Source organism: Bos mutus, chromosome 5, assembly GCF_027580195.1.
Source record: "Bos mutus isolate GX-2022 chromosome 5, NWIPB_WYAK_1.1, whole genome shotgun sequence".
NCBI classification, from domain to species: domain Eukaryota; kingdom Metazoa; phylum Chordata; class Mammalia; order Artiodactyla; family Bovidae; genus Bos; species Bos mutus.
The window spans coordinates 74,892,029-74,914,190 of NC_091621.1; the positions used below are offsets into that span (position 1 = coordinate 74,892,029).

Sequence of the window (22,162 nt, forward strand, 5' to 3'; positions counted from 1 at the left end):
AGCCAAGACATGGAAGCAACCTAGATGCCCATCAGCAGATGAATGGATAAGAAAGCAGTGGTACATATACACAATGGAGTATTACTCAGCCATTAAAAAGAATACATTTGAATCAGTTCTAATGAGGTGGATGAAACTGGAGCCTATTATACAGAGTGAAGTCAGCCAGAAGGAAAAACATCAATACAGTATACTAACGCATATATATGGAATTTAGATGCTAACAATAACCCTGTGTATGAGACAGCAAAAGAGACACTGATGTATAGAACAGTCTTATGGACTCTGTGGGAGAGGGAGAGGGTGGGAAGATTTGGGAGAATGACATTGAAACATGTAAAATATCATGTAAGAAACGAGTTGCCAGTCCAGGTTTGATGCGATACTGGATACTTGGGGCTAGTGCACTGGGACGACCCAGAGGGATGGTATGGGGAGGAGGAGGAGGAGGGTTCAGGATGGGGAACACATGTATACCTGTGGCGGATTCATTTTGATATTTGGCAAAACTAATATACAATTATGTAAGGTTTAAAAATAAAATAAAATTTAAAAAAAATTTTAAATAGAACTATCATATGACCAAGCAAGTTCCTCAACATCTTATAGCTCCTTCCACACACCATTATAATTTTACTTTATTATTGTATACTATTTCACTTTATGGACATATCAATTTTGCTTAGCAGTACTTCTATTGATTTATATTATGTTTTTTGTAGTTATAAATTCTATAAATTTAAATCTTTAATGAATATGAATAAACCTTACAAATAAATGAATAAGTATATAAATAAATACATTTTAAAAGGTTAAGGTGTTTAATGTTACATCTTTAGAAAAAGCTGAGCAGACTGTTCATTCTTTCTGATGCCTCCTGTGAACCTGTCAAGCACTTGTGCTTCCAAATTGTCCAGCCAAGGAAGCAAAGGAAATAGACAGAATGCATCTTGCATTCTTCCTGTCCCCTGTCCCCTTCAGTCAAAGTTTGCTTTCTAAGGAATTAATTTCTTATGACAGTCAGGGTTCTACAGGAAAACAGAACTAACAGAATGTGTGGAAGATTTACTTTGAAGAATTGGTTCATTTGATTATGTTGTTGTTTAGCCACTATGTTGTGTCTGACTCTTTGAGACCCCATGGACTGTAGCCTGCCAGTCTCTTCTGTCCATGGGATTTCACAGGCAAGAATACCGGAAGGGGTAGCCATTTCCTTCCTCAGGGGATCGTCCCAACCCAGGGATGCAACTCAGGTCTCCTGCATTGCAGGCAGCTCTTTACCACTGAGCCATCAGGGAAGCCCCTAAACATATAATATTTATACATATATGGAAAATTAATATATACAAGATTGCATAAAATTACACTAAGAAACTAACAAGGAAGACAAATATTACATGATATCACTTGCATGTAGCATCTAAAAAACAAAAAAAGGCTACAAATGAACTTATAAAACAGAAATAGTGTCACAGATATTGAAAACAAGTTAAAACTAGGGGATAAGGAGTCAAAGAGAAATGGAGGTACATAGAGAGGATATAAGTTACTATTTTCTACTTTTGTATACTCATGAGTACAGTGTAGTTAATGCTGTAAAAATTTAAAACATTTTGTTTATCAAACTCAATCATATATTCTGAGATTGGGTATCACATGGCTAATGGGTAGAAGTAACTATTTGTGATTTAATTAGAGTGGAAGCAGGAATTTAAAATCCAATGAAGGGTAAACAAAAGATTGATATATAAAATACCAAAACCAAAATATTGGTTTATAGGGATAACATTTATTTAGCACACTGTAACTTATAAACACCTAGGATTAAAGTATACAAAGCATTTTTTCAGTGTTTCTAATGTTTTAAAATATAGAGTCTACAATAAATATTATGGTTAGTAAACTTTTTTGGGGGGGGCTGCTTGGATCTTACTGGCAGCATGAGGAATCTTCTATATGGGTTGTGGTATGTGGAATCCTGTTTTTTTTTTTTTTTCCTTGCCAGCTTCTGTGATGCCTTTTTTTTCCCTGCTTTTTGTGGTAAGATTTTGTCTTTTAATTGGAGTAAAATCTCACATGCATCAACCAAAGATTTCACATGCTGTACAGCCGATTAACTTTGTTATAGAGCATGTGGAATTTTTAGTTGCTGCAAGTGGGAACTTTTGGCTCAAACAAGCCTGGGGAATGTTATAGTTTAAGCATGCAGGATCTAGTTCCCTGATCAGGGATTGAACCCAAGCCTCCTGCATTGGGAGCAGAGTCTTAGCCACTGGACAATCAGGTAAGTCCCTAGTCTTGGGAGTTTTAAAAATTTCCCTATATATGTGTCTTTTTAAAACAAAAAATTTAATGAATGAGTTAATCTTTGGTTGCACTGGGTCTTCTTTGTCTTGCAGTTTATCTAGTTGCAGAGAGTGGCGGCTACTCTTCACTGCAGTGCACGGGCTTCTCATTGTAGTGGCTTCTCATGCTGCGGAGGACAGATTCTTGGGTACTTGGGCTACAATAATTGCTGCTCATGGACTCTGTAATCCAGGCTCAGGATTGTGGCACATGGGCTTAGCTGTTAAGTGGCATGTGAAATCTTCCTGGACCAGCGATCGAACCCACGTTCCTTGAATTTGCAGGCAGATGCTTATCCACCGTGCCACCAGGGAAGTCCAAAACAATTTTCCCTATACATTTGTAACTGATGGTAAGAGAATTTCAACTGTGTTAACCAACTAATAACATCAGTGATTAAACTCATTTTGCATGGCTTCAGTTATCATACTTATTTTTATGGTCCCATGTGTGCAAAGAAAGTACTGTTTGTATATAGGAAGAGGCATTTATTCACATTGACTGGGTTCAAAACATAAATATCAACTCATATTATATAACGCTTATTTAATTTAGAATCATGCTCTTCCAAATCCCTGTATCGTTCAAGTATAGCTTGTCTCCTTGCTGTTAACAATGCTATAAATGAATATTGGTGATATTTTTGGAAGAGCAAGCAATAAAGCAGCAACTGTGCATAATTTATAATGCATCTCTTTGAGATGGTGTATGAAATTCCCTAAAAAGGACTTGAAGAATTTAAGGACATGGAAACATTATTTGTTTGCTGCAAATCCATTTTCTATCTGTATAACTCCTGGCACTGCTAACTCCAAGGTCATTCAGGTAGCCACATGTTGCATCTCCTGTGATGGCAAACCTAAAACCAAGCACAAAAATATTAAAAAAGCATAGGCTGGACATCTACATTCATTCCTCCTATGTATGCTTCAGCACCCCCACTGCAGTTACTGCTAATGTGAACAAGACAAAAGTGAAAATCTGTTGTTCATAAGTCTTCTGAGTAAATATATATCATTTCTGTATTTAGTTCCTTTTATATTCTCAAAGTCTCTGCTGGAGTATCAGAAGATTATCACTATCCATCCCAAATCTAGTTATGTTGTTGACTAGGTATTTAACTAGTGCTTGCTGTGGTAGCCAAGTAAACTGTTGCCATGGGTGGTGATAAATGAAAATTTCACATATGGAGATATAGGGAAGTCATTCTGGTTTATACATGAATTAAATTTTATGCTATTTAAAACAACCTATTTGTGGCCTATCAAGCATATTTTATACTTCTGCTTTAATTATTAAAGAAAAAGATACATTGACCAGAAGTAAAAATGTCCATGTTAGAAATAAAGATTAAATGTCCCCCTTCTTGAGACATCAATGCTGGTCTCCTTTGGTGATAAGACTCCCTTCCCAGGTGCTAGGGCCATACTGATCCACTGTGTATGTGCTGGTCTATTCTTTTTTTTTTTCCTAGGGGAAACCTCAAAGAAAGGCAACCCTGACTTGTTTAATGTTCTCTGTTCTGACAAGATGTAAAACTGAGCTAGAAACCCTGTTTCTCTGGAGCAGTTTCTCCGAGTAATCTAGGAAATGGTCTAGTTTAGTCCTCAACTTGGTTGAAGACTAAAAAACATTTTCTATTATTATTATTGATAATTTATTGATCTATTATTGATTATTTTCATTGCCAGTGGCCTTGAGTGAAGAATATTTTCAGTGCTCTACTGACCTGTTTCATACATGTGTGAAAATAACGTGTTTACTTACTAGTAAATTATTAAAAGGGCTTAGTTTTGATTGAGGGAAGTGACTGCACCCTTATATTCTATCTGCTCCAATGTAATGATTACATTCAAAACATCCCCACTGAAGCACTCACAATCCAAGGAATGTTACTAAGTTCCTCCCAGAGATAATTTACGGAGGATTCCCACTGGTTCCCTGACAACCTTCCTTTTAAGAATGAATGTAGCAAATGAAAGAGTGGACTGAGGGTCTGTGGATATCAATTCTTAGTGGCTTTCTAAGACTGCAGGACCCTCGTGTGCCTCAGCTGTTCTCTCTGCCTTTTAAGTAGGGAATTAGCACAGTTTAAGTCAGTGGGTGAGAGTGGAAGAACTACATCCAATGTTATCGTCATGAAAAAGGTTTCAGCTGAAATCATATTCAAGTTTTTCCAAAGGTGCAACTAATAAATGGAAGGGCATACAAAGGATTTCTATTTCTTAATTCATAACTTTTCCATGATATTAAATTTATTTTCTCATAAACACAATTCATACCCAAAACCACACGTGAATACAGTAGAAGAAAGTCTATAAACTTACGAGGCATTATATTTAGAGTTGTCGGTCCATTTCCAAACATGATGTGATGATTCTCTACTAAGGCCAATCCAATGGTCAGAATGGCCTTTGTATCTTATCAGGAAGTTCTATTATAAAACACAGAAAGCGAAAACACATGTCTCCTTCGTTTTACCGTTGAGTCCTCTTCCCCTTAGACATCTCTCTTTAAATGGCAGCCTAAATAATTGATAAGTTTAGAATCTGGTGGGAGACTAGTCCCCAGTTCTCAGCTTAAGTCACTCAAACATCTCTGATCCTAAATTACATTAAAGTGACCACACATCTCAGTTTTACTGAGAAAGTCCCAGGTTATAACTGTGGCACCAACATATTATTAATATCGTCATTTTCACTCCCCAAAATGTCCTGATTTGGATGATAAATTACATGATTACCATATTTCTTTGTACAATGGGAACAATACTTTTAACTAAAGGTTAACTATGAGGATACAAGAGAGAATGTGTCCAAATTGTCTCACAGGGTTCCAGGCAGAGAACATACCCAAGAAATATCAGGCACCAATATGCACTCCAAGTCCCCAAGTCTGCCTGGAATGGGATCCTTCCTCTTCTTTCAGCTGTCACCCTATGCAGCCTATAGCCTTCTCAGGGGCTAAATATTTAACAAAGAACATGATCCAAAAATATTTCTTACCAGCTCATCCTTAGTTTCAAACTGAGCAAGGACAGCTTCCAATGAAGTACAGAATGTCTGACTGAATGTCCAGTTCCTTGTGTCTTCCGAAAAATAAAAACATTTACTTCCAAATCCTATCCATCCTTTTGAGCAGGGAACATACAGAACATGTGAGTCCAGCTCTCTTCTTCTCACTAGTAGTTGGACAAACACAGTGAATATAACAAATTTTCTCATCCCTTTCATCTATTTTTCCACTTACCACCCTGAGGTCAGCCTTTTTTTCTTTACATATGTATGTATACACACATATATACACACATATGCATAAATCTTGCATAGTATATATGTGTGAAAGTCACTCAGTCATGTCTGAATATGCAGTCCATGGAATTCTCCAGGCCAGTGGATCTTCCCAACCCAGGGACTGAAGCCAGGTCTCCCGCACTGCAGGCAGAGTCTTTACCGTCTGAGCCACCAGGGAAATTCCAAAATGAGGGATTTGAAGAAAAACATGATAGAATATCAACTAGACTCTTGTACTTTTAGGACTTTTGGAAATAGCATTTTGTTTTTCTTCACATCCGAGCAGGAGCTACTTTCAATTGGTAGACAGATTTTTAGAAATGACTTCAATGCCCAAATGTGTTTGCTTTTCCCAATAAATAGCTTTCCATTATATGTATTTTAGTACCATTCATTACATAATTTTCCTCATCATCATATTTTGCTTCCAGAAAGACATCTCAAATGCCTGGCTATGTAATAAATACCCTCTATGGATGCTGCCCAATTCTCAGTTATGTGCAGAACTGCTGAGCTATAATGCATTGCCAACTAGTATTACTAATGCCTCTTAGGATGCTGCTAGCCATAACGATTTATAAAGCGCCAACTGCTAGTCAATATTTGGAAATTTGTTTGCATTTCACTGCTTCCCCAAACAACAGTCTTTTCTAAGATCATTTTCTTCTTTTGGTTTCTTGGAAAATGCAGTATTGAGATATGTGATCACTTGCTGAGTGCGAGCTAGTGGTAGTTGCTTTCCCTAAATGATTTTATTAGATCGAGAATTGCCTTGGAACAAAATGTACTACAGAAACTAATATATGAATAAATGCATATATATTTTATATGGTGAACTTTTACCCAAGGTCAGTCTTGAAGTATGTATTGTACATTCAATTGTTGCCTCCTGGAGTCATCACTAACAGTCTTATCTCAGGTACAAAAGCCATCAGTCCACTGATCTTCAAGCAGAGAATCTGTGTACCTCACTTCCCAGGGGTCCATGGACACTAACTGTTATAAAGAAATCAATTTCTGTAGCATTTAATTTCTGTAGTACTCTTTCCAAGCATCGTACAGATTTTCCCTTTCCCCACAGCCTCTTTATATCTGTCCTTCTTCTCTTGACAAAAGAAAGGCAAATTCCTTACCTTTCCTAGATTTTACTATGCTACATTTTTTAAGGGTAAAAAATCTTCTAGTAAAAAAAAAAAAAAATCTTCTAGTAGACAAAATATAGCATAGTTCAAATACTGATTTTAGTACCAAAAATACGATGTAGGGTTTCCAGAAGTTTTTTGTTTTATGTGAATTTCTGTCAAATATGTGTAAAAATATACGGGCCCTGATTAGATACTCTGTAACCAGCAATATTTCAGAGTATAGGCTATGGGAAGCATAGATGTTTTTGCTTCATAATCTCGCTTTTCCTCCCTTAGCCAACCTGATAGGAAATACTGTTGACTCAACTTTCAGAATAGACAGATTCCGATACCCTGTCCCACCTCCACTGTTATCACCAGGGCCAAGCCACTGTCCTATCTGGTGTGGATTTCTACAACTTTGTCCTAGTAGCTGTTCCTATGTCTAACTTTTCTTCTAACAATCTGTTCCCAATGTAATAGTCAAAATGATTATTCTACAATGAAATTCAGATCATGACATTCCTCTCCTACAATTTTTCTCATCTAGTTCCTCCTCATTGCACTCAGAACAAAATCCAAAATCTTTAACTGACTTATAATACTGTGACTCCCAGCCCATTACTCTTCCTCATTCTCACCTTGCTTTAGCTGAAGAAGCTTCCTTGCTGTTCCTCAAACCTATCAGGAGATTCCTTCTTTCATTCTGCTTGTTCCCACCATCTGGAATGCTTTCCTCACATAGCCAATGGCTCCTTCATCTCCCTCAATAGTTTGCTGAAAAGTCATCCTCTCAAGGAGGCTTGCCTATACACTTGTACTCCTTGAGTGAACGAGTGAAAGTCGCTCAGTCGTGTCCGACTCTTTGCGACCCCAATAACTATACAGTCCATGGAATTCTCCAGGTCAGAATACTGGAGTGGGTAGCAGTTCCCTTCTCCAGGGGATCTTCCCAACCCAGGGATTGAACCCAGTCTCCCACATTGCAGGCAGATTATTTACAAGCTGAGCGACAAGGAAGCCCAAGAATACTGGAGTGGGTAGCCTATCCCTTTTCTAGCAGATCTTCCCAACCCAGGAATTGAACTGGGGTCTCCTGCATTGCAGGTGAATTCTTCACCACCTCTAACAGGAAAGCCCCTTGTACTCCTTACCCTGTTACTTTTTATTATAGTATTTGTGTCTTCCTGATAGAATAGGAGTTCACTGGCATGGGGATTTGTGTGTGTGTGTGTGTGTGTGCGTGCATGTTTTGTTCATGGTATACCATACCTCAAGCACTTCACACAGTGCCTGGTTCATAATGGAGCTCAATAAACATTTATTGACTATATAAAAGTGCAAAGAGAAGGAAATGGCAAGCCACTCCAGTGTTCTTGCCTCGAGAATCCCAGGGACAGGGGAGCCTGGTGGGCTGCCGTCTATGGGGTCGCACAGAGTCGGACACGACTGAAGCAACTTAGCAGCAAAAGTGCAAAGAACATTGTAAAGTTTAGAGAACACCCAACTTACCTGGGAAAAGAGGATAAAATAGCATTAGATTTGCAGCTAGGGATGCAATGAAGATGAAACGGTAAAACTTGGCAGAAGTTACAAAAGATATAATTGGTAGGCATATCCTTTGGAGTATTTGTCCCGATTGGCTCAGCAGGTAAAGAATTCGGAGTAATTTACCTATAAATGCAAATGTCAGAATCTCAATCTCATGGACATATTAGGGAGAAAAACTTGACTTGATTTAACACAGAATAAACCTGTAAAGTAAGCTGTACCTCACCTCTCCTATTGTCAACCTTCTTCACAAGAGATCAAAGTCCACAAATGATGGCCATGACCCAAAGGGGACGAGAGTAAGAGAAATTGAGTTTTTTCCCCTAGAGAATCTTCCAGTAATTGGAAGAACAGATAGGGAAATAGTAAGAAACAAAAAGAGTAGAAATCAGGATGAAAAAAAGTCCAGATTTACCTCCTTAAATGAGAAATCTGGTTAGAAGTACTGAGAAGAGCATTAGAAAATTAATCAATGCAATTCATCATATTAACAGAATAAGAGAAGAGAAAGGATATGATCATCTCAATAAGTATAGACAAAATATGTGAAAAACATAATATTCACCAAGATAACAAATTCCAACAAATTAGGAATTGAAGGACATAAACCGATACTTGTCATTTGCAGAAATAGTACAGCTAACAAGATATTTAATGGTGAAAAAGTGAACCCCTTCCACCAAAGGCCAGAAACAAGGAAAGGATGTCTGCTCTCACCAATCCAATTTAACATTTTACTAGAGGGTCTATCAATGCCAATGAGGCAAGAAAAGTACATAAAAAGCATAAAGATTAGAAAGAAGTGAAAGTGTTTCTAGAAGTCACATCCACTCACCTCCCAGTAGAAATATCAATTTGAAAATTATCTGCACATGAAAATACTTTCCCCAGAGCCAAGGATTCCAGGCACACCTACTCCCTGCCTCATCCCAGCTCCTTGTACTCCACCAATTCCAGGCAGATAATGCAGCCTTAAAGTGATTGCCTCCAATGTGGGAGACCTGGGTTTGATCCCTGGGTCAGGAAGATCCCCTGGAGAAGGAAATGGTAACCCACTCCAGTATTCTTGCCTGGAGAATCCCATGAACAGAGAAGCCTGGTAGTCTACAGTCCACGGGGTCGCAAAGAATCAGACATGACTGAGTGACTTCACTGAATGCAGCCTCAGAGAGCTTCCACCCAGAGCTTACTGTGGGCTCCTAGGAGCCCAGGCTCCTGTCTCCCCTCTGCACCTGCCAACTCCAGCAGTTCCAGGTGGGGCTCATGTGACACTTGGCTCCTGATGAACTCTTTGGGATCAGCCTCCCAAAACCCTTCCCTCAGGACTAGGCAGTCCAGAAAAGAGAGAGACCCATTCCTCTTGGGAAAAGGGGAGTAAAACAGCACCTGACTTCACTACACATCCCAGATCTGCCTTCCCCAGCATCACATCAGGCTTGATTCTGCAGGCTTATGTGACTCCCTGCAGGCTCCCACAAACCCAGGACCCCTCACCCCAGTGCTTGCCAGCCCCAGTGACCCAAGAGACACCAGCCTCCTGGCAGGCTCCTGGGAACCCAGACCTCCTTTCACCTCAAGGACTTCTGGCAAAGATATGGGCCTGAATGTGGTGGGGAACAGTGGGCAGGCCCTGGAGATCAGACTCTCAGACTTAGCTTTGTGTCTATCATTTCTGTGTGGCCCTGCAAATGTTTATTCACCCAACTTCCCCTTTTTTCATGTCCATGTCAATGACCTTCTGCCCCTTTGTAACCCAAGCCGCCACCCCCAGCATCTTTTGTCTTTAGCTGGAGATGGTATTTCATGTGAAGTTTTTGGCCATTTTGACCAGTTACTCAGTTTTCCTGAATCTGTCCCATGTATATTTGTTAGCCAACTTTTCTTTGATTTTCTCTTGTTACCTATGTCAAATCAACTGAATTCTTAAACCAACCAGAAAAGCAAAGGAAAATTTCTTCTCATCTCCTATGGTTTGTCTCTTCTTGTCTCCCTCTAAATTCGAATGCCTTATATTATACTCTGAACAAAATAACCAATTTTCTAATTTGAAAAATAGTGTTAGGGATTATCTCACAGAAGAACAGAGAAATGAACCATAATACTGGTCTATTGGGTTTTTTTTTTTAATTTAATTTAATTTTTTAAAAATTTAATTTAATTTTTTTTATAGAGAATTTTTTATTGGCTTCCCACCCTCCCTGCCTTTTTTTTTTAATTAATTTTATTTTATTTTTAAACTTTACATAATTGTATTAGTTTTGCCAAATATCAAAATGAATCCACCACAGGTATACATGTGTTCCCCATCCTGAACCCTCCTCCCTCCTCCCTCCCCATACCATCCCTCTGGGTCGTCCCAGTGCACCAGCCCCAAGCATCCAGTATCGTGCATTGAACCTGGACTGGCATCTCGTTTCATACATGATATTTTACATGTTTCAATGCCATTCTCCCAAATCTTACCACCCTCTCCCTCTCCCACAGAGTCCATAAGACTGTTCTATATGTCAGTGTCTCTTTTGCTGTCTCGTATACAGGGTTATCGTTACCATCTTTCTAAATTCCATATATATGCGTTAGTATACTGTATTGGTGTTTTTCCTTCTGGCTTACTTCACTCTGTATAATAGGCTCCAGTTTCATCCACCTCATTAGAACTGATTCAAATGTATTCTTTTTAATGGCTGAGTAATACTCCATTGTGTATATGTACCACTGCTTTCTTATCCATTCATCTGCTGATGGACATCTAGGTTGCTTCCATGTCCTGGCTATTATAAACAGTGCTGCGATGAACATTGGGGTACACATGTCTCTTTCCCTTCTGGTTTCCTCAGTGTGTATGCCCAGCAGTGGGATTGCTGGATCATAAGGCAGTTCTGTTTCCAGTTTTTAAGGAATCTCACACTGTTCTCCATAGTGGCTGTACTAGTTTGCATTCCCACCAACAGTGTAAGAGGGTTCCCTTTTCTCCACACCCTCTCCAGCATTTATTATTTGTAGACTTTTTGGATCGCAGCCATTCTGACTGGTGTGAAATGGTACCTCATAGTGGTTTTGATTTGCATTTCTCTGATAATGAGTGATGTTGAGCATCTTTTCATGTGTTTGTTAGCCATCTGTATGTCTTCTTTGGAGAAATGTCTATTTAGTTCTTTGGCCCATTTTTTGATTGGGTCATTTATTTTTCTGGAATTGAGCTGTAGGAGTTGCTTGTATATTTTTGAGATTAGTTGTTTGTCAGTTGTTTCATTTGCTATTATTTTCTCCCATTCTGAAGGCTGTATTTTCACCTTGCTAATAGTTTCCTTTGATGTGCAGAAGCTTTTAAGGTTAATTAGGTCCCATTTGTTTATTTTTGCTTTTATTTCCAATATTCCTGGAGGTGGGTCATAGAGGATCCTGCTGTGATGTATGTCAGAGAGTGTTTTGCCTATGTTCTCCTCTAGGAGTTTTATAGTTTCTGGTCTTACGTTTAGATCTTTAATCCATTTTGAGTTTATTTTTGTGTATGGTGTTAGAAAGTGTTCTAGTTTCATTCTTTTACAAGTGGTCTATTGGTTTTAACTTTAGTTTTATGTTCTAGAAAACTTAGTTAACTTACAGAAACAGTTTAAATTAAAAAAAAATAATAATAGCTTTCACACTTGCACTGCTCAAATAGTTTCAGCTACATAAGCCCTTGGCTTAGCTAGTAAACATTAAAGCTCTTTAAGAATTTTCTTTTTGATTAAGCGTGAACCCTGTGTTTCAGGAAATTCAATATCGTCTTGTCCTTGATAAAAAAGTAAAATTCAGAGAAAGGGAGAAGGAAAGAAAGATGGAAATTCATGTTTTTACCAGAAAATAGATGTTCAGTAAAAGATATTCTTTCTGCTGGGCTGAAGTACAAACATGCATGAGATATACTCTTTATCTTTCTCATCAAATTTGTTATAAACTAAAAATGTTAAAGCATTTTCTGGTGGATGGCTTTAGCATCCTATTCCCAAACCCACACATTTGTTTTCTAAATTATAAAGTAGGATCTGTATATCAATATTCCCAGTTTGGGGGCAACTTTTATTTTAGTCAATAATTATTCATGGTTTTAATAAACAAAAGTCTCTTTAGGGAACAGGAGAAGGAAATGGCAACCCACTCCAGTGTTCTTGCCTGGAGAATCCCAGGGATGGGGGAGCCTGGTGGGTTGCTGTCTATGGGGTCGCTCAGAGTCAGACACAACTGAAGCGACTTAGCAACAGCAAGAAATTAATTCTCAGCTAATATCAACTGGGGAGATTAGAAGGAGGTTATAATTATTTTTTGTAATGCAGGGATGTTGAAATAACAACATTAACTATATTAACTAATTTATTAACTATATTAATCTAGTATTAACTAGATACTATATTTCAACAAATGCTTTTAATAATAAATCACTATGTTGAATTAATACTGATGCTCTCACTAAATCAAAACTGTTATACTTATGGCTGATTCATGTTGATTTTTGGCAGAAATCAACACAATATTATAAGGCAATTATCCTTCAGTTAAAAATAAATTAATTAAAAAAAACCTGTTTACCTAAAATGGTTAGGTTTAAAAGATGCTCATATTTTTTATGTTCACTACTGAAAATCTCTGGTAAGACACATTATATAAACTACTTTGGTATTGTACTCTAAATAGGATGACATAAAGCTTGGCCATATAAGATCCACTATAATCAAATGAATAGAGAATGAAAGACAGAGAGAACACAAAAGTAAAGCAGACCCCGTGAGACATAAAGAGGAAGACAGACAGAGAGGGAGAGACAAGAGAAAATTATCTGGACACAAAATAGGCCTCAATTGATTTTAGCTGAAACATTTAATGATCTCACTGAAAAATCACATTTACCCTTTACTCCAAAAGGAAACTTTGCAGGGCATTTTTGTGACCAAGGGAAGGAAAGTATACTTTTGTATTTACTTAGAATTTTTTTGAAGAAAATTGACTTTTATTCCTATTTCTTTCAGAAAAAGTGACAGTATCATTCAAGGCCCAGGTGAAAAGTAACTTCACAATTATGCCATCACCAACTCCCTAAGTTTCATTAAATATCTTCTCACTCTAATCACATCAAGTTATAGTAACTCATTTGTCTGTCCCTGAGATGATGAAGCCCTGAAATCAGGGTCTAAATGTAATTTGTCTTTGTAGCTCTATGTCTAACAAATGGCAGGCTCTAAACATGTGATTAAGGCAATGGCACCCTCCTCCAGTACTCTTGCCTGGAAAATCCCATGGATGGAGGAGCCTGGAAGGCTTCAGTCCATGGGGTCGTTGAGGGTCGGACACGACTGAGCAACTTCACTTTCACTTTTCACTTTCATGCAGTGGAGAAGGAAACGGCAACCCACTCCAGCGTGATTGCCTTGAGAATCCAAGGGACGGGGGAGCCTGGTGGGCTGCCGTCTATGGGGTCGCACAGAGTCAGACACGACTGAAGCGACTTAGCAGCAGCAGCAGCAGCAAACATGCGATTACTAGATTCAATCACACTACAGCAAAGGTGCCATAGTTAGTTTTTTAAAGCATATATATGCATTTATTCTTTTAAAAATTCTTTTCTCATTTAGGTTGTTACATAATATTGAACACAGCTCCCTGTGCTATACAGTAGGTTTGGGCAACTTTTACTAGTATATGTATTACCAAATGTTGGTGTCTGTTTATCATTACTCTGAGATATAATCGTCTGTTATTTAATATCATAATGTGACTTGCCAGAGTGCAAATTGCCAGCAACCTGGAGAAAATATAAAGACTAATAAAATAAACCCAAAGAGCATTTTTCTATTAACCTCCTGTAATGTAATTCGTGTGAAATATTTAAGTAACATAAACAGCAGCGTAATAACTGATATAACACTTACCTGTCCTCTCAGCCACCTCTAGACTTTCAAACCATCTCTCCTAGAGAGGTGAACTGTGAGGTACTGATATTCCTCAAGTGCAATTTCTATCCTGTCGGTAGTCAGTGGAATAAGAATTATTCCCCTCCCCAGCTCCCATTTTACTTTGTCAAAGTTTATCAATTTTCACTTACCAGATCGCCCCTCTTCCATGTTTTCTCTGGAGATAGAGTCTCTCTGAAACATTTTCAAAGTCTCTGTCACAGTAATGTCTCTATTTAATCAAAAGCATATGGCACTGTTTCATAAGTAGTTGCAAAAACAGGAAGTGAGAAGTGAAAGCAGTAAACTCACATCCAGTAAGTGAGCTGCAACAAGATAAGTCAAGTTCACAAGAGTTTTAGATGTATAAAATGCAAAGAGCTTTTAACTTAGACAATCTACTCCACAATCTTCTTTCCCTGTCAAAATGTCAAAATAACACGGACCAGTTTTATTTTCTTGCCTGAATCAAAAAGGTTAAATAAAACGTGCAGAAAAAAATTCCTTTCCATCACTGGGCACCAATCAATGAAGGGCAGTGATCCTTTGGTGAGACCTGGAATTGCTTCGGTTTACTTCACAGACATAGATTTGTTAGTCAGTCAGTCAGTTCAGTTGCTCAGTCATGTTGACTCTTTGCGACCCCATGAACTGCAGCACACCAGGCCTCCCTGTCCATCACTAACTCCCAGAGTTTACCCAAACTCATGTCCATTGAGTAGGTGATGCCATCTAACCATCTCATCCTCTGTCGTCCCCTTCTTCTCCTGCCTTAAATCTTTCCCAACATCAGGGTCTTTTCAGAAGAGTCAGCTCTTCACATCAGGTGGCCAAAATATTGGAGTTTCAGCTTCAACATCAGTCCTTCCAATGAACACCCAGGACTGATCTCCTTTAGGATGGACTGGTTGGATCTCCTTGCAATCCAAGGGACTCTCAAGAGCCTTCTCCAACACCACAGTTCAAAAGCATCAATTCTTCTGCACTCAGTTTTCGTTATAAGTCCAACTCTCACATCCATACTTGACTACTGGAAAAACCATAGCCTTGACTAGACAGACGTTTGTTGACAAAGTAATGTCTCTGCTTTTGAATATGCTGTCTAGGTTGGTCATAACTTTCCTTCCAAGGAGTAAGCGTCTTTTAATTTCATGGCTGCAATCCCCATCTGCTGTGATTTTGGAGCCCTGAAAAATAAAGTCAGCTACTGTTTCCACTATTTGCCATGAAGTGATGAGACCGGATGCCGTGATCTGAATGTTGAGCTTAAAAAAGGTTACCATATCTGGGAAAAAAAAAAAAAAAGTTACCATATCTAGTTGAATTCACAGAATCACTGAATAAAATAGCTGAGATTTGTACACAAATTTGTTTCTCTGCTAAAGTCCTATTTAATCTAATGTTATACTGCCTCCCAGTGGTATAAATGTATATTCACAGGCACCTGTAAATCAATAGTTAGGTATTTCCATTCTTAGGCCTTTGGAAATACTGAAGATCTATTTACTTGTTTACTAGCAATTTTCCTGCATACAAAGGATGCTGTTTTTTTATTATTTACATCTCTTTGAATCTGTATAATTTTATGCTTAAGACACACAACAAGCAGTTAATTATATGAAATTTAACATATATAGTGATTATATTGTCTAAGTCATTGTATCCTAAAAGTTATTAAACTATTATTATTATTCATTTTACTTTACTAGTAAAATGAATGACTCTCACAGAGTCTATATTACTTGGCAGCATCACACAGCTATCATTGGCCAACCAATACTCACATTCTCTTGTTCATTCTCAAAGCCCATCTTTGTAACTATGAATTACGCTTCTACCATAGTTTTCCCGAATTAGAATTTTTGTCAAGGCTTTAATCTTGCACTGCATGTTTACAGCTTTTCCAACATAATATCTTCTGCATGACCACAAGCATCAGATCTGTTGAAATCAATCCTTGAGTAATACCCTGTTCAGGTACTCATTTGTGTAAACACAACAAATAAATATCTGATCATTGTCTACCATCTATAACTGTACACTTTTTCACAAGACATAAACAAGAATTTGTGTTCAAATATGCGTTGATTTTGCTACTCCTCTCCTGACATTGGTGGTAAAACATGGTGGTGAAAAAATTCTTCTCTAGGTGCTTTAAGGTCTAAATCCAAACCACACCTTTAGAAGTGAAGTAAAGTGAAAGTCACTCTATCGTGTCCGACTCTTCGCAGCCCCATGGACTATATAGTCCATGGAATTCTCTAGGCCAGAATACTGTAGTGGGTTGGCTTTCCCTTCTCCAGGGGTCTTCCCAACCCAGGGATTGAATCCAGGTCTCCTGCATTGCAGGCGGATTCTTTACCAGCTGAGCCACAAGGAAGTCTTAAACTGCTATGCAATAGAATAGTCGTTAATCACATTTGAGTATTAAAATTTAAATCAATTATAATTAAATAAAAATTTTAAATCTAGCCACATTTCAAGTGCTCACAGCTCCATGTGGCTAGTGGCTACAATTGTGGTTGCACTGATGTGGAATATTTCCACTACTGTAGAAAGTTGATTCAAAAGTGCTGATCTAGAATAAAAATCATAGTTTTCTTCCAGATGTTGAGCAAAAGGAACTCCAGCTAACTTGCTTTTAAACACTGAACCATATGTAGCTCAATACATTTTATAGTAATTAGAAACATTAGCCTTCTTCAGTATGTGTGCTTGTAAAATGTATAGATGTTAAGATACAAGTGAAGAAAGACTGTACAATGAATCTGTGGGATTAATATTTTTCATAGTTTTATTTCACCATCTTTTTGATGTCCAAAGACTCTGTAGTATTGTGTGTGTGTGTGTGTTAGTCGCTCAGTCCTGTCCAACTCTGCAATCCCGAGGACTGTTAAGATCCAAGTGAAGCAAGACTGTACAATGAATTTGTAGGATTAGGAATTTTCAGAATTTTCTTTCATGATCTTTTTGATATCCAAAGATTCTGTAGTATTTCCCCTTTTTTATTTCTAATATTACTGATTTGTATCTTCTCTCCGTTTTCCTCAGTTCGCTTGAGGTTTATCAATTGTATTTATTTCTGCTGAAGAACCAGCTTTGTTTTCTAGAGGCTTATCAACTTTATTGATCTTTTTCAAGGTGCCAGCTTTTGATTGCATTGATTGTCTCTATTAATTTCTACTGTTCAATTTCATTTCTTTTCACTTTGCATTTTCCCTTCTTTTTCTAGTTTACTATGGTTAAAGCTTAGATACTTGTTTTTAGATATTTATTCTTTTTGAATATGTGCATTCAATGTAGTAAACTTTCCTCTAAACACTTATTTTACTCTATGTCACAAATTCTTAAGTTACATTTTCATTTAGTTAAAAATATTTTAAAATTTTTCTTGAAATATCCTCTTTGACTCATGTATTGTTTAGAAATATGTTGTTAAATCTCCTGTATTTAGGATTTTCTAGTTATATTTCTATGTAGCCTTCTGATTCTAGTTTAATTCCACTATGGCCTGAGCGCATACATTATATGATTTCTATTCTTTTAATTTTTTAAGCTATAATTTTTCAGAATGTGGTCTAGTATGGCAAATATTCAAAATAACCTCAAGACAAATGTATATTCTGCTGTCATTAAATAAAGTAGCTTATAAATGTCAATTATTTTGTGTACAGTTGATCGATGGTGCTGTTAGTACAACTGTGTTGTGATTTTCTGCCAGATGGGTCTGCCCATTTCTGACAGAGGGTTACAGAAGTCTTCAGCCATAATAGTGAATTCACCTGTCTCTCCTAGCAGTTCTATCAGGTTCTACCTTACATTTTGACACTGTTGTTAGGTTCACATACAAAACAATTGTCTTCTTGGAGAATTGTTTTATGATTATGTAATGTCCTTCTTTCTCCCTGATAAGTTTGATTGTTTAGAAGTTGCTCTGCATGAAATTATTTCCAAGTGCTTCATAGGGTTTTGGTTTAATGTTAATACCCCCAAACTACTATCAACTCAATGTTACAATAAAACATTAAAAAAATGAAATTAATATAGTGTAGCTACTCCAGCTTTCTTTTGATTAGTATTCACAAGGAATATCTTTCTCCATTGGTTTCCTTTTTCCTTTTTTGACTACATATATCTTCATCTTTAAAATGGATTTTTTATAGAAAATACAAAATTGGATCTTGTTTGTTTCACTCTGACAATTTATTTTAGCTGGTATATTTAAACCATTGCCATGAAGATGATTATTTAAACAGATGAATTAATATCTGCCATGTTTGTTAATGTTTTCTATTTGTTGCTATTGTTCTTTGTTTCCATTTTATCTTCTACTTTTTAAGCCTTAGGTAGTTTTAGTTGGGCAGCTTAGATTATTGCATTTTCTCTCCTATCTTGTATCCATTGCACTCCTTTCTTTTTAAAAAAATATTTTTAGTGATTGCCCTGAAGCTTGTAATACAAAATTACAACTAGCTCAAATGTGCTTTCAATTAATACTGTAAACCTCAAAAGAATAGTGCAATATCTTATAATAACAAAATAATCCTAATTATACTCTTGTCCCTTACATTGTTACTGTCATTCATTCCACTTATGCATAAACTACAAGGAACTAATACAGTCATTATTTTGAAACTAGCTGTTACCAGTGAGATCAATTAAGAATAGGAAAAATACATTTAAAATTTTCTTTTATTCCTCAAAGTAGATTCTAGTTTCTGACCTGTATCGCTTTCCTTACCTCTTTCTGCAGTTGCTGCTGCTGCTAAGTCACTTCAGTTTGTGCAACCCAATAGACAGCAGCCCACCAGGCTCCCCCGTCCCTGGGATTCTCCAGGCAAGAACACTGGGAGTGTGTTGCCATTTCCTTCTCCAATGCATGAAAGTGAAAAGTGAAAGTGAAGTTGCTCAGTCATCTCCGACTCCTAGCGACCCCACGGACTGCAGGCTACAGGCTCTTCCATCCATGGGATTTTCCAGGCAAGAGTACTGGAGTGGGGTGCCATTGCCTTCTCCTACCTCTTTCTAGTCCTTCCTTATTTTAACATGCTTATAAGGAAGGTCTCCTGGCTACAAATTCCCTGAAGGTTTCTTTTTCTGGAAAAAATCTTTATTTTCCCCTTCACTTTGAAGGTGATTTCATAGAATATAGAATTCTAGGTTGGTAATTTTTTTTCTCTCAACAGTTTGAACATTTCACTCCACTCTGCTTATATACCTGGCTTCTTAGATAACAAAAGGTGGCAAAGTAATTTTTTTTCTTCTTGCTTCTTTTCAAATTTTTTCTCAATTTTTGTTTGATTTTCTGCAGTTTGACTATGATATACCCAGATGTATTTGAGGGAGGTGTGTGTGTGCGCGGATTTATGCTGCTTGGTTTTCTCCGAGCTTCCTAGATCTGTGCTTTATTGTTTGATATTAATTTGAGGTAAATTCTCAGTCCATTTCTTAAAATATTGCTTCTACTTCTTTCTTCTCCTTTTGGTGTCCCCATTACATGTTACACTTTTAGTAGTTATCCCACAGTTCTTGGATATTGTTTTGGGTTTTCTTTTCTTTTTTTTTTTTTTCAGTTGTTTTGTTTTAACTTTTCAGTTTTGGATGTTTCTGTTGCTATGACCTAAACTCAGAGATTCTCTCCTCAGCCATGTCTAATCTATTAATGAGATCATCAGACACTGTATTTTTGTAAGTGTTTTTGATTCTCTGACATTGCTTTTTTTCCTTTCTTATAATTTCTATGTTCTCCTTACACTACATATTTATTGTTCATGGTGTCTATATTTTGCATTGGAGTCATTAGCATGTCAGTCAGAGTTTTTAAAAAGTTTCCAGTGTGATAATTCTAATATTTCTGCCATATCTAAGTTCTGATACTTTTCAAACTGTGCTTAACTTTTTGATTTTGTTTTCTGTGCTTAATCATGTGTGACCCTCTGCAGTGCCGTGGGCTATAGCCTACCAGGCTCCTCTACCCATGGAATTTTTCAGGCAAGAATATTGGGGCAGGGTGCCATTGCCTACCTCAGGGGATCTTCCCCACCCAGGGATCGAACCTGCATCTCTTGCATCTCCTGCATTGGCAGGGGGCTTCTTTACTACTAGCACCATCTGAGTGAATGAAAACTGTGTTGTAATAGATATATTTGATCTTTACCTCTGATTCCTGGCAAGGAGCTTCAAAAATCATTATAATTTTGTCCATTTCTTGAGTCATAGAAGAAGTAACTTTGTTATGCTGGTGATCACTCATTGTGAAGGTTCTGTATAGTTTCAAGGGAGTGTCTGGTCACCAGAAAAAACCATCACCATGTGATTCAGTTCAGTTCAGTTCAGTTCAGTCGCTCAGTTGTGTCCGACTCTGCGACCCCATGAATCACAGCACACCATGTGATTAGAGGGTAGCAAATTCCTGCATTCCCCCTGTCCACAGACACACCAGCTGTGCATGCCTACACCCGACTCCAATGTACCAAAGACACTGAGACCTAAATTTATAGAGGAACATTGCCCACATTCCAGATTGGCGATTAGTTGATGCACTTCCAAGAAATATCCAAATAAAACTACAAGGGCTCTGAAAACTGAACTGGAACCAGAGTTCACAGAAGGCCTGAACCTATCCAGAGTGATTGTCTGCACAAACCAAATATTTGGATGTGCTCCACACGTTTAAACAAAGAGTCTCCTAACAAAATGTTTATTAAAAATGTCCAGAAGACAATTCAAAATTATTCAGCATACAAATAGCCATGAGAATTTGGACTTGCATGGAGAAAGACAATCAACAGAAGCTGTGCTGATGTGACACAGATGTTGGAATTATCTAGCAAATATTTTAAGCAGATTTATAAAGATACTCAAAATACCAAAGGAATGAAGAAATAAATGCAGTCATTTAACAAGAATTAGAAATCATCTTTTTCCTCCTCTGAATTGCCTTCTATCTAAATTGATTGCTACTTTTATCAAGGATAAAGAAAATTTTCCATCCTAAATTAAGATACCTCAATTTTCTCCAACAGGTAAAAGTCACTTTTTTCACTTAGTAAATCATCAAACAAAATCTTAATACATGACTTTTAATTTCAATCTCACACACACACATTTCTCTTTCTATATGGCATCTAATGTAAGATATTTTATTTGAATGTTCTCCTAAATTTTTATCTGGAATTGTTCACTTTTTTAAATTAGTAAATATCTTTTACTTGCCTTTTAATGTTTTCTCTCCTGTGAGCTTCCATGATAAGTTTTATACTTTATTTCACAATAATAATATGCTGCATATGTGTAACACTTTACAGTATGTATTTTTCCCAGTGAAATTAATCATTCCATTGTCAGTCATAAATTTTACCTTTTTCCATTCTCTTACCTCTTTCTCTTAATAGTTCCCTTTCATTACCTGTGAGAACAAGAATTTCCATATCTGCTTATTCTTAAACAAATTATAAACACATTTACAATTTATAAATTATAGCACTCTTTCAAGGTCTCTCATCCTTGAAAACTCTGTAACTGTGAACCACTTTCCCTGTGTAGACACTAGAGTCTTATCAGTAGCATTATTTTATCACCTCAGTCCTCACCCTCATTCCTTACAGCCCAAATTCTTACCTCATTTTACAATCCACACAGTTGGAAAACATCTTTCTTTACCACATTTATATCAGGCATTTTACTTCCAGCTCTTATTAGAGAACTAAGACTACAGTCAACCGTTTGTGGCCGGAACTTCCTAAGTAACTTAAAATGTCAAGCTAAACTAATTTGGATAGTGAAAGATTCACACAGTGAACCACACATTTTTAGTCAGAAGGCCACTTGCCACAAACACACACAGAAGATTGGGCTTTGTGTGAATGTTTAAAAAGACAATGAAGCTATTTCATGAATAGTACTTTAATTGCAAGACAAT

The 22,162-nt window shown here is 37.2% G+C and overlaps 1 protein-coding gene across 3 annotated transcripts; it reads right to left on the bottom strand.

Moving 5' to 3' along the window:
- Positions 1-1,769: 1,769 nt before the first annotated feature.
- LOC102265651 (C-type lectin domain family 2 member D11) lies at positions 1,770-21,968 on the bottom strand. Of its 3 annotated transcripts, none has more exons than XM_070371059.1 (6): positions 21,862-21,968; positions 14,394-15,526; positions 8,276-8,437; positions 5,352-5,527; positions 4,674-4,780; positions 1,770-3,205 (listed from the first exon to the last, which is right to left on the bottom strand). In XM_070371059.1, exons 2-6 carry the CDS (start codon positions 14,443-14,445, stop codon positions 3,085-3,087), a joined length of 618 nt encoding a protein of 205 aa, XP_070227160.1. In that variant the 5' UTR covers positions 14,446-15,526; positions 21,862-21,968; the 3' UTR covers positions 1,770-3,084. The 3 variants fall into 3 exon arrangements, with proteins under 3 accessions (XP_070227160.1, XP_014337443.1, XP_070227161.1); XM_014481957.2 differs by lacking the exon at positions 21,862-21,968 and adding an exon at positions 18,983-19,114; XM_070371060.1 differs by lacking the exons at positions 8,276-8,437; positions 21,862-21,968 and adding an exon at positions 18,983-19,122.
- Positions 21,969-22,162: the final 194 nt, after the last annotated feature.